The following is a 12,368-nucleotide window of genomic DNA, read 5'->3' as shown; positions in this document are numbered from 1 at the left end:
GCTTCTTGTTGCCAAGGAAAATGTAAAGACCTTTTGCCTGGGTCACATGTAAAAATCACCTCCCAACATATATTATCTTACATGAGATACATGGATCTAGACAGGTGACTCAATAGGAACCTGTGAGTACCAGCTAGACTAATATAATTATTGGTTGCTTGAAGTATTTCAGCCTAAGCTTTAGAAATGTGGGAGGTAGATGAGATAGGGTAGAAGATTCCAGGGAAGTTGAAGAGGACGCAAAAGGGAGCAAAAATTGTTAATAAAAGTCCTTACAAAGTTTTCTCCTGATTGTAGTGATTTCTACATTACACCCAAAGAATGCAAGGAAATGATAAATTACATGGAAGAATGGCTTTCATGTACTTTGCCAATCTCAAATGTGTTGAAAATAATTCCCTCTCCCTGTTTTATTGCTGAACCTGACTTAGGCTTCAGTTCAGCCTTTTACTCAATTTTAAATTAGCTTCTTAGGGTATAAAGTTGTGAGATAAAGGGCTCAGCATATGCTCTCCCATAGATGTCCCAACATTTCAGAGTTACAGTGTCATTCTTATTTTTTACATACTCCTACTACATAGCCGGAGTCGGACTTAAGACATTAAGAATTTAAAAGCAAACCCACCTTTTTGGAATTAACCCTCAGAAGACCCAGATGGGTATTAAAAACTGAGGTTATGTTGGAAAAAAAGCTACAATGTGAGACATTTTGAAGGTCCTCAAACCTTAAAAATGTAACAAAACTTAAAAAAAAAAAAAAAAGTTGAAAGCCTGTCAAGGTGGTAGCTTATTAAGTTCCTGCAATCACAGGGGATTTACACCGGCACCAGGATCCAAAATGTTAGTGTTAGGCACAGATACGTTATTTAGCAAATAAAATGATCCCCAAAAGATGGAGGCTGGGGGGTGGGGGCGGAGAGGGACTTTTGCTAAACTGTCGTGGAAAAAATTTCCAAAGAGCGTTACAGATCAGAGGCAACCGTTAGGCCAGAGGCGTCCACATCAGCGCGTCCCCCCTGGGCCCAGAGGCCGCGGAGCTCCCTCGGGTCTGGTCGCCTCTGCGCCCCCGGGGCCGCGCGTCCCCACCTCCGCTCTGTGCAGCCAGCACCCGGCGTGGGCGCTGGCTCGGGACCGAGGCGTCCGGGCTCCCCCCACCACAGCCCCAACCCTGCCTCCCGAGCCAGCTCCCCGGTTCGCAACTCAGAGAGCCAACACGACCCTGTGAAGTTGTGGTGGGAATTATGCCTCTGCTGACTCCCCGAAAGTCGGCCGGGCTCTGGAGGACTGAAAGAGCTCGTCTTGGGGTTAGCGCGCTCACTTCTGAGGAACCTCCGCTCCCGGGACACGTTCGATGCGGCCGTGGAGGGAACCGGGCGCCGCTGGCCGAGGTGGGGCGGCGGCCCACGCGAGGAGACAGAGCAGGGCAGTCAGTAGTCAAAAGTCGGCCTAGGGCCCTGGGAAAACGTGAAATTCCCCCCTCAGTCCTCTCACGTGGGCCTCGCACGTTCCTCGTCGCGCTCGGGCGCACCTAGCCACCGCCCCACCGTCCCACCCGCGTCCTACCCTAAACTGGCAAAGACCCGATGTTAGGACCGCGCGGAAGCCAGGGAAAGAGAGAGACCGAGAGAGAGAGAGAGAGACCGAGAGAGAGAGAGGAGTGGTCGGGTAGCAGTTGGGCGTGGCTTCTCTGAGAGGCGGCCCCTGGGGGCGGGGAGAACTACGCAACCGTCGACTCTGGCCGCTGATTGGCTGAGGTGCCTGCGCGGAGCCCGCAAGCGTCTCCGCCCGGCCCGGGCGCTCCTCCTCCTCTCCCAGCCGCTGGGTCCACACCGGCTCGCGAGGGAACCGCTCAGGCGCCGCCGCCCCAGCCCAGTGCGGACGACGGGAGAGAGGGAGGAGGAAGGAGAACACACTCGCTTGCTTGCTCCCACCCGCACTCGGGCTCCCAGAGCCGGCGCGGAGCCCAGGGGGAGGAGCCGCCGCGGGCACGCCCCGCCTCCGGCCCGGGAAGACGACGCCAGCGACCCCGCCGGCCGGCCACCGCCCCCCTCGCCGGCCGAGACCCGCCCCCGGCCCCGGCCCTGGCCCTCCCCTGGCGGCATGGAGGGGCCCCGCTCCTGACGGCCGCGCCGCCGCCTCGGCTCCCGCCCCCCCTCCCGGCCCCGCCCGCCTGCCCGCCCCCGCTCGCATGTCTGTGCCGCCTTAGCCGAGGATGCTGAGGATGAAGCTGCCGCTGAAACCGACGCACCCCGTGGAGCCGCCGCCCGAGGCGGAGGAGCCCGAGGCAGACGCACGGCCGGGCGCAAAGGCGCCGCCGCGCCGCCGTCGAGACTGCCGTCCCCCGCCGCCGCCCGCGGGCCCGCCGCGGGGCCCCCCCCCGCCGCCGCCGCCACCACCGCCGCCTCCGCCGCCGCCGCCGCCCCGGGGGCTCGGGCCGCCTGTTGCTGGCGGACCAGCGGCGGGGGCGGGCATGCCGGGTGGCGGCGGCGGCGGGCCCGCGGCGGCGCTGCGCGAGCAGGAGCGAGTGTACGAGTGGTTTGGGCTGGTGCTGGGCTCGGCGCAGCGCCTGGAGTTCATGTGCGGGCTGCTGGACCTGTGCAACCCGCTGGAGCTGCGCTTCCTCGGCTCGTGCCTGGAGGACCTGGCGCGCAAGGACTACCACTACCTGCGCGACTCAGAGGCCAAGGCCAACGGCCTCTCGGACCCGGGGCCGCTGGCCGATTTCCGAGAGCCGGCCGTGCGCTCGCGCCTCATCGTCTACCTGGCGCTGCTGGGCTCGGAGAACCGTGAGGCCGCCGGCCGCCTGCACCGCCTCCTGCCCCAGGTGGACTCGGTGCTCAAGAGCCTGCGCGCGGTTCGGGGTGAGGGTTCGCGGGGAGGCGCGGAGGACGAGCCCGGCGAGCGCGGAGAGGACGGCGAAGGCGAGGAGGACGCGGAGAAGGACGGTTCCGGCCCGGAAGGCAGCGGCGCCGAGCCCCGGCCCGGCGGCGGGCTGGGCTTCAGGGCGCAGGAGGAACTGCTGCTGCTCTTCACCATGGCTTCGCTGCACCCGGCGTTCTCCTTCCACCAGCGGGTCACCCTGAGGGAGCACTTGGAGAGGCTCCGCACTGCGCTCCGCGGGGGCCCCGAGGACGCGGAGGTGGAGGTGGAGCCGTGCAACTTTGCCAGACCCCGGGCCCAGGTAAGGCGCGCGAGCCTCCCAGCACCCGCGTTGCGGTCACCGCCCCGGCGGCCTCCCTGGCCTGGCTTTCGGACGCCTCTTGGCCGAGCTTCAGCCCGGGGCAGGTGGCTCGGAATCCCCACCCCACGGCTCCCAGCGCCGTTAATACTAATTTTCGTTCTGCTGGGCGGTTCAGTTCCACTCTCCCACCCTCACCGCCGCCCCCCCTCCCATGCACACTCAGGCACCCGCCATAACAGAATGCTCTAGAAGTCTCTTCCGTGCGGGAGTTGCCACGGAAAACATGGAGCTCTCAGCCTAGTCCCCCTCTCGGAGGAAGGGTCTCGGGACATTTTTGGCTCGGAGCATGTCGCCCTGGGTGGTGGGAAAGGCGCAGCGCTAGAGGTGACTGTGTTAGCCTCAGTCTAGCCCCCGGCAGCGCCTTGGCTTTCTCGCCATCTGGCGCTCTGGTTGCAGTTTTAAAGCTCTGCCTTCTCCCCTCGCTGAGGTGTTCTAAAGGTGCGCTCTCGGCGTGCTGCCCTTGTCTTCAGCACAAAGGGGCTCTTTTTGCTCAGTGAATGCCCGAGTTTATTAAAAGGGGTCGTAGGGCTTTTGGCTCTTGCTGCTAACTTGATGTTCCCAGAAAAAAACCTGATGTGGAGAGCGGCGAATTGACTCAAACTTGATGATCAGTAGCGCAGGTTGCCTGGGTCAAGAAACCTCTCCTGGAGCGGGCTGCTTACACCTTTTACCTCTGGCATAACTTATTTTCTATCCATTGAGTCTTGCCTACAGATTTGAGTCCGGGGGTGTTTGTTGGGCCTTTAATGTAGGCATAAATGTTGTTTTCTAAAAGTTGTTAAACCGAAATGTAGTAGACAAGAATCCAGATGAGTCACTTGTCTCAGACATTAAGGTGAAATTTTATAGAGCCGTGAAAGCAATTTAATAATAATGTAGGCCCAGTATAAAAGTCTTTGATCGTAATAATTTAAGTGAGGAGAGGAGAGTAGGTTTCAGAGTAAAGGCTAGGTACAATAAGTTTATTTTCGGGGTTTACAGTCTTAAAAGGTACTAATTTGGTTGCCATACTTTTCAACCTAGGTGATCTCCAGGATGATATATTGGAAAGGGGGATTTTTTTTTTCTCCTTCCTTCCTTGAAAGTTAATTCAACTTATGTATCTGCTGTCATTCAATACTCTGGAACTAAAACTGGGCATTGTATTTCTCCAAAGGCTGTGTGGACTCAATACCCATTGAATCAAGGAATTTGGGGGCTGGAAGGGATTTAGCGATAATCTAGGCTGCGCCCCTCCTTTTTAAAACGAGGCTTCTGTGAAGTGACTAACTCACATTTTAGGACACGTTTTATCAGACTCCAGTGTAGTAATGCTAGTATCCGGTATTTTTTTGGTGAGCTTCAAATTTTGTCTTCCGGTGTCAATTTACTACTAATATGCAGCTGTGTATACTGTTGGTAAAAGCCCTTTCCCACTCTTAGCCTATTTACTGAAATAATTACAAAAAGTCCTATAAGCCACTTATATTTGGAGAAGAAAGCCTGAAATTAGGAGCAATACTTCTATCTTATTTTTTTAAAAATTTTATATATTGTAAACATCTTAGATTGTAGGTATATGAAAATGTCACACAGTAGAACAGTTTTAGTCCGTATCATTCCAACACGGGTAACCGATTTCTGATTTTAACTGCTAGGAGTCTTCCCCCCCGCCCCCCCCCCCCCCATTAAATTTTGCTTGTAATGAGAGGGTCGGAAGGCGACTAGAGAAAGGGAGAAATGCGTGCAAACTAGAGTAACGAGATTTTCATCTTGACTGCAGAGTGTGGCCTTTTCTGGCAACCGGTGAGTGCTGGGAGGAGTGGGCAAAGTGAGGTTGGGCATCCTGCCATTAATTTCAGCACATCGTTACTTCTCAGGCAGAGCCCTGTGCTGAGGCCATCAGTTGAAGTGGGGGAATAAATCATACGGGATACACGTACTACAGGTGACGCTGGCGGCTATTTTTAGACACTGGTGGCGTGATGAACTTTTCCCTCGGGTAGCTTAGGGTTACCGTAACAAATCATTCACGTCTCATTAAATTGTTCTGACCCCGCACTTTCTGCTTGTTAGCCTGGGCTCTGAGGCCCTCAGCTGTGACTTGTTCTGGCCTTGAAGACATTTCCGCGGATCTTGTTGCTCCCAAGCTGTCACTCCAAAGGCAGCTGATGGGGGTGGATGGATTTGCATCTCGGTTCGCTGCAGTCCAGACCAGCTGATGCTCGGCCTTGCGCCGCCGGTACGCTCCCGGTGGGGTAGGACCCACCTCGGAGTCTGCAGGGAGGTGCCCGAGTCTGGCACGTCCGTCGCGTGGACGCGACGCGGCGCGTCGGTGGGCCCCCCGGTCACGCGCCGCCGCGGACTGGCCGACGCGTTTGGGGACCCGGCCCTTGGGGCTCCTCCCCGCCCCCTCCCTGCAAGATGGCGGCCGCGGCCGCCCACGTGACTGGCGCGCCGGCCCCGCCCCTGGGGGGGCGGGCTGAGGCGGGGCCGCGCCTCCCGAGGGCTCCCTTAGGCCTCCGCCGGCTAGGCCCCGGCTGCGGGCAGCGCGGAGAACCGCGTGGACGGTGGGCTCGGAGAGTGGCAGGGGGAATTCGTGTGGCAGCCCTTCACGGCCCCGGAAGTAACCTTTTAGACACACGTGTGTAACTTTCGGCGAGGAATCACTCCATTTTTCACTGCTTTAATCCATACGAAACGCATAAAGTGGAACTAATTTCCTTTTCCATTAGAATAAAAGTATGCTATCCCCGAATAGTGTTTCTGGCGCTTTCAAGACTCGGATTCAATACCTAATATGCAGCAGCTTCTCTTTTAAAGTTTTCTGTAAAAAACCAGTAACGTTTACAGATAGAACGTGTGTTTTAAGGCGAATTTTATGTTAATTATATGCTTTCAAGTTGACCAGCCCCAGCAGCTCTTTAGTGACCTACCATGGTTACCATTGCTAACTAATAGTTGAGAGGGCAAGTCCACAAACTTACCACTAGAATATACTAATTAGGTCATTTTAGAAAAATGAAGGAAGATTCAAGAAGATTTTTACATTTAAAAGTAATATTTCTCGAGGTTGTTTTTTTTTTATGAGATTTGGATAATGTTAAGTGATTTAGAGTAAATGTTACATTGGATTACAACTTAAATATTGCCTTTAGAAGACTTGTGCATAAAGTTCATCTTCTTCAACTGCTGTGGACTGCCAGTCACTTATATAAAATTCAGCATACAATATGCATTAACAGTGTCCTGGGAAGTTTGTGTGATTGATGTAGTTTGCTGTGTTAATAAAGTTACAGACTGCCTATATAGCGTCGCTGAAAAAAAAATGGTTTTAAAAGGGGGCCCCTTATTAGGAACCCAAACTGTAAATGGCCTGTTAGCAATAGTGACAAAAACCTGCCTAAGTATTTTAAAAGATGCTAGTTTTGTTGCTGTTTCATTGAAAAGAGAAAGACAGCCAAGCTTCCTATCTTTGCATGCTTAAAGACTCTCCTAACTGCTCAAGCAAATGGATATTCTAATTTGGGGGGTTTAACCCCCAATTAGCAACACAAAGGCCGAAAAAAAAGCATAAAATGCATAGACTATCGTAGTAGTGGTTAGTGGTTAATATTGTGTGGCGGTGTTTCCCTGGAGATTGTGTTTTCAGTATCTTCAAAACATAGTTGCTTGGCAAATAGCTTGAATAAAACAGAAACTGAAAACTTTAGATAGTATTTAGTGTGGTAGATAGTATTTAGTGTTACTTGAATTAACAAGAAACATACCAGAACTACAAAAAAAATTAAGTGGCCCTGCCTCTTACAAAAATCAATGAAGATAACAAAAAATTGTTACTTTCTCGTAGCATAGGTTAATTAATACGGTACTTGACAGAGTCAGTATCTCAACTCCTTTTGCTAGTACAGATAATGTACTGGTAGTACATCCCACAATCCAGTTCTCTCAGCAGTACCATTATACTTATTTATTTATTACCACTATACTTATTTATTTATTTGACAGAGAAAGACACAGTGAGAGAGGCAACATAAGCAGGGGGAGTGGGAGAGGGAGAAGTAGGCTTCCCGCGGAGCAGGGAGCCCGATGCGGGGCTGGATCCCAGGACCCTGGGTTCACGACCTGAGCCAAAGGCAGATGCTTTAACGATTGAGCCACCCAGGCGCCCCTATTTTTAATTTTTTAAAATTTATTTATTTTAGAGAGAGAGAGCACGGGCGCAAACTGGGCAGGGAGGGAGGTGCAGAGGGAGAGGGAGAGAGAATCTTAAGCAGATTCTGCGCTGAGCATGGAGCCCAACTCTGGCTCCATCCCATGACCCTGAGATCATGACCTGAACCAAAATCAGGAGTTGGGCCCTTGGTCGACTGAGCCAGCCAGCACCCCTGGGGCATTTATTTTTAATATTTATATTGTAAAGATCTGGTATGCCACAGATAAAATAAACCCAAAGGAAGCATTTTTCTGGGTCACAAATTATTAAAGTACATATTCTCTCCATAGTGGGTTTGGGGATAGGAATGGGGAACATACATATTCTGATTTTGGGTTATCAGTAACTCCCGTGCACCCATAATCTACTTAAATCTTTATCCAGTTTTCACATTTAGTTAGGAAACTATTCTATAATTTAAAGCTGTTTTGCAGTTTTGTTAGGTTATATAACTTTTTATTACTTCAGAGCACAGCCTGAATAAAGGAACATTTTGTGCTTTTTCTAATAGAACCTACTAAATTGGCTAATTTTTAAGCTTATTATTTTTGTCTTTCCTTGAGAAATATTAAGCTAAATTTTTTTTTTTTAAGAGAGAAGCAAAAAAGACATGCATTACCCTTGAAGCAGACTGAGCTTCGACTCTTTTTTTCATTATGGAGGACTGTGGAACAGCACTCCTCTTACAGAGAATGCTTTGTCACAAAGCCTCCTTCACGCAGTCTGTGTAAACAGTCACCCTAGAAGGGAAGTGCCTCATTGCGTGTAGCTGTTACACGTGGCAGGGCTCCTGGGCACTTGGTAGGCCGTTTCCCTTCTGTCCTTCCTATGCTCCAGGGAACCTTTGGCCTTTAATTCCCTTCTAAATGTCTTGGCTCGTTCAAAGTGTTTCATGCTTATTCAAGAAATAACTTACTTGAGGTCAGATTTAGGTTTTAAAAAGGTCACTTCGGCAAGTTGTTTAGTCTTTACAAGTTCCAGGCTGCTCAGTAAAAAAAAGGGATAACGTCACCATTCCTTGTATATAACTGCTGTGAGGATGAACCTGATCATGTGTATGAAAATGCTTGGTAAACAAGAGTAAGATGTATATATCGATTGATCTAGCCATTGTCCAAAGAGGGAATAGCACAGTTGGGTTGCAGTGGATGAACAGAAATGCGAAAGTTGGGAGAGCTGGGAGGGGTTGGGTTACAGAGGGCCTTGACAGACTGGGGAAAGGAGTAGGTTGTCAGCAGGTTGCAGTGAAATTGAAAATTTGTGTCTGTGCGCTGGTGGTGTGTCTTTCTGCAACATCCACTGTCACTTTATGTGTAATGTGTATGAAAAGCATGAAACATTGATTAAAAAAAAAAATCTTCCAGGCTAATCCAGTTCTCTCAGCGGTACCATTATACTTCTAATCACTCTGATTTGCTTGATAACCTTAATCCTCTCTTTCCCTCATCCTTGCTGTCACCATTTTCTTCCGGGACTTTATTCCTAACGGATTCCGCTGTTCGCAGCCTTCCCACCTCTTACCTGTGGGATACCACTGCCAGATATGTCTTCCTAAAGCAGCGTTTAATCGCATCACATACCTTGCCATGACTGAGGGAGCCTGGCCTCCAGTAAGTCTTTGGTCTTAAAATCCATCTCCCACTTTCTTCACACATCCCATCTTCATTCAGTGCTGTCACCTCCTGCATGATGTTTGCTGGAATTGTCCCTGTGGCTGTCTTCTCCTAAGATTCTTTGGTGCCTCTGAATTCCAGCAGCATGTGTATTCTGTGCTGTAATTTTGGTACTTCTATGATTTTTCCCCCCTATTTCTAAGAAAAACTTTACTTTGAAATATTCTTAACTTATAAAATTGACCTTCCTCCTAGATTTTAAATTCCTCCAAGTCTTAGGCATTGTGTCTCTTTTTTTTTTTTTTTGGTCAGTGTTGCATATATCATAAAAGCTCACTCAAAATTTCTTATGCTTAGCTTTTTAGATACAGCTCTGAGAAATACCAATATGATAAATCGCTTTAAGACAAACTACACCAGGAAGTGTTTTTTTGGTCTTTTTTTTTTTTTTTTTTTAAGATTTTATTTATTTGAGAGAGAGAGAGAATGAGAGAGAGCACATGAGAAGGAGGAAAGTCAGAGGGAGAAGCAGACTCCCTGCTGAGCAGGGAGCCCAATGCGGGACTCGATCCTGGGACTCCGGATCATGACCTGAGCCGAAGGCAGTTGCTTAACCAACTGAGCCACCCAGGTGCCCGTGTTTTTTTGGTCTTGTACGAATTACACTTCTCAGCTACTTTATAACAATCTTTGCCACTCTGTGATACAGGCACAACTGTTTTGGAAATAATGAAAGGAATTGCTTCTTTAGGTAAAAGCGTGGAGCAGTATAGATTTGAACTGAATCTTCAATAGGTGAATGCTCAGTAGTTGTGTTTATTAATTATTCTTCCCAAATCAGACCATTTAGAGTCCAAATTAAGCTTTGTGTGTGCGTGTGTGTGTGTGTGTGTGTACATAAATTGGGGCAAACCTACAGATGATGCTTTGATAGGGTGGAAAAAGTCATCAATTACAAGCTAGTTTCTTACTTGAGTAATTGTGGTTGTCTGGTGTTGATCTCCAATTTAGGATTTGTTTGAGGAGTAGTAGGAGTCAGATACACAGTTGAGATAGTATCTTGCTTAAGATCAGAAAGTTAAAAACTTACTTGGGTCACTGAAGTGAGCCATTTACAGTCTAAGAATGGGGAATTTTTATGTTTCTTGTTAGGAATATCTAAACTGGGATAGTTAAGAAACCTAACTCTCCCCCAGTATATTGTTTTTCGGGAGAGGAGGGTATCAGATGACTGAGATTCACTGGTGGTCCTTGAAGCAACCACAGGGTCTTGTGTGTTTGGAGGGTATTTCTTGAGCAAGAGACCATCAAGCTTACGGAGAGATTGCCTGATGAAAAGAGCGGTTTGGGGTCGTTTTGTTTGGGGAAGGTGTGTGTTCTAACAGGTGGCGTTAAACAGAAGTCCTAATGCAACGTTTCTCCGCACTGTCCTGTTTACCAACCTATCAGTCAGTCACTGTCAAAAATCCTTTTTAAACTCTGTAAGCTTCCGTTTCTGCATGGTTCCAGGAACATATCCCCACTGGAGCTGAAGGCTGGGGCTCTGCTGCAGGAGCTGGAGGTCCCGGCAGTGCCGTGGGCTGTTGGGCTTCTGAGCCCAGGTCTTGCTTCCTACTGAGGACCCCTTGAGTCCCCTCCCTCTCATCTCCTGTGGGGTGGGGCAGGGAAGGAGAGGGCAGTTGGTAGGTATATATGGCCTGGGGAGGAAAGCACATTCTCTATAGATCTGCTGCTACTCATGCTCAGGGGTGTGTTCTTTTCACCTCCCCTAGAATGTCTGGTAAAGTGGGGATTTAAAGGTTTGGGGGCTGCTAGCCCAGGAGATGTAGCAATTCCTGGTTTAGCATCCTAGTTCTAGGGTACGAGAGGGGATCTTTTTCCCTTCTGTAGTAGGAAAGCAGAAGGTTGGTTGGTAAACACAGATGCTGGTTCTAAAGGGGGGGTGGATCCCAGCTTTGGTTTAGACTGGGAGGCTGTTTCTCGCCACCCCCCCCCCCGCCTTCCATACCCTTGTAGTTTGTGGTCTAAGACAGTTTATAGTTCTCACCCGTCCACCTGTCAGCTACAGATGCCTACTAGAGATTGTGCTATTCCCATTGAAAGCAGAAACATGAAGGGAGTTTTACAAGGAAACCCTCGAGGCCAGTGACATTTTTCTGGGATGAAAACTACCACCCTCCTCCCCAGTAGGCTTCCCTATCAGCATTCTTTTGCTAGGTCTTCTCTAATTGCACGTCCTACAAGTTCAGTTCTCTGGAAAAGACAATGACATCAACAATTTGAATGGTTTTTATTTTTATTTTTGTTTAAAGATTTTATCTACTTATTTGAGAGAGAGAGAATGAGAGAGAGAGAGCACATGAGAGGGGGGAGGGTCAGAGGGAGAAGCAGACTCCCTGCTGAGCAGGGAGCCCGATGCGGGACTTGATCCCAGGACGCTGGGATCATGACCTGAGCCGAAGGCAGACGCTTAACTGACTGAGCCACCCAGGCACCCTGAATGGTTTTTAAAATTTGTAATAAATTCATAGAGCTCCCCAGAACACATAGAAAGTTATGGTGATGTTCCCTCCCCCGCCCCCTGTTCCACCCAGCCAGCTGCAGTCCAGCCCTGCTCTGCACAGGCCACCGCTTCTTGCACCCATGTCACGTTGAGGAGACCTTGTTAGAGCCGTGGTCACAGTGGCCATGGCTGGTCTGGGGGCTGTGGTGGTAGAGAGGACACCAGGTTCAGTGAACTGTGGGCACCCCCCACATGTGGCTAGGGTGCTTTAAACCCCTGCTTTAAGATGGTCAGTTCTGCCACACTCATCTCATACCTTCTAGCCAAACGGAAGAAGAAGCTACAAGGGAGGTGAGCCCCGATCCCAGCCGGAACGTGCACGATGCTCAGGCCGCCGACTCCAGGTGTCCCTCCTCTGACCTGTTGGCACGGCAGGTGTTGGCAGCGGGGCTCTCGTGCGCTGCTCACCCGGCCCGTTTCTTCTTGCACGTCATTTGCCCTTTTTCAGTTGCTAGAAGGCGATGCCAGGCATTACCTTGGGTTGGGGCATGCTGTTTCATTAGCAGAAATGAGGCAGACGCCTGCCTGTTCTACCACATCTTCTCAAAGAGGCAGCAGGGACCTCTTCAGTTCTCCCTGACACCTTCCCTCTCCTTCCACCAAAATGGATGGAATTTGACATCTCAGTAAATGGTTCTAATAACTAATCATTTTCTCACATTCAAAGCAAGGTTTCTATGAATCTTGCTTAAATAATAACATGCTTTAGTTGGGACCCTGGTGATTGAAAGAAGAGAATTTAAAACCTACAGCTAT

General features: G+C 50.0%; 1 protein-coding gene across 6 annotated transcripts in view; it reads left to right on the top strand.

Annotated features, from left to right (window-relative positions):
- Nucleotides 1-1,805: 1,805 nt before the first annotated feature.
- The window catches only part of ZCCHC2 (zinc finger CCHC-type containing 2), a 60,216-nt gene continuing 49,653 nt past the window's right edge, over nt 1,806-12,368 (top strand). For 3 of the 6 annotated variants that reach the window (XR_010407479.1, XR_010407478.1, XM_064578773.1), the window contains exon 1: nt 1,806-3,181. Coding sequence is in view for 4 of the 6 variants with exons in the window: in XM_064578773.1 (XP_064434843.1) it covers nt 2,213-3,181 (969 nt within the window). In the remaining 2 variants the exon portion in view is untranslated. The remainder of the gene's footprint in view (nt 3,182-12,368) is intronic. The other 3 variants (XM_064578774.1, XM_054510273.2, XM_045886595.3) reach the window with 2 other exon arrangements.

Source organism: Mirounga angustirostris, unplaced genomic scaffold (genome assembly GCF_029215605.1).
Source record: "Mirounga angustirostris isolate CCGP_5_RB_7025 unplaced genomic scaffold, mMirAng1.0.hap1 SCAF_14, whole genome shotgun sequence".
In the NCBI taxonomy this organism is placed as follows: Eukaryota; Metazoa; Chordata; class Mammalia; order Carnivora; family Phocidae; genus Mirounga; species Mirounga angustirostris.
Note: the sequence above shows the minus strand (reverse complement) of the source record. Positions and strands in the feature narration are given on the sequence as shown.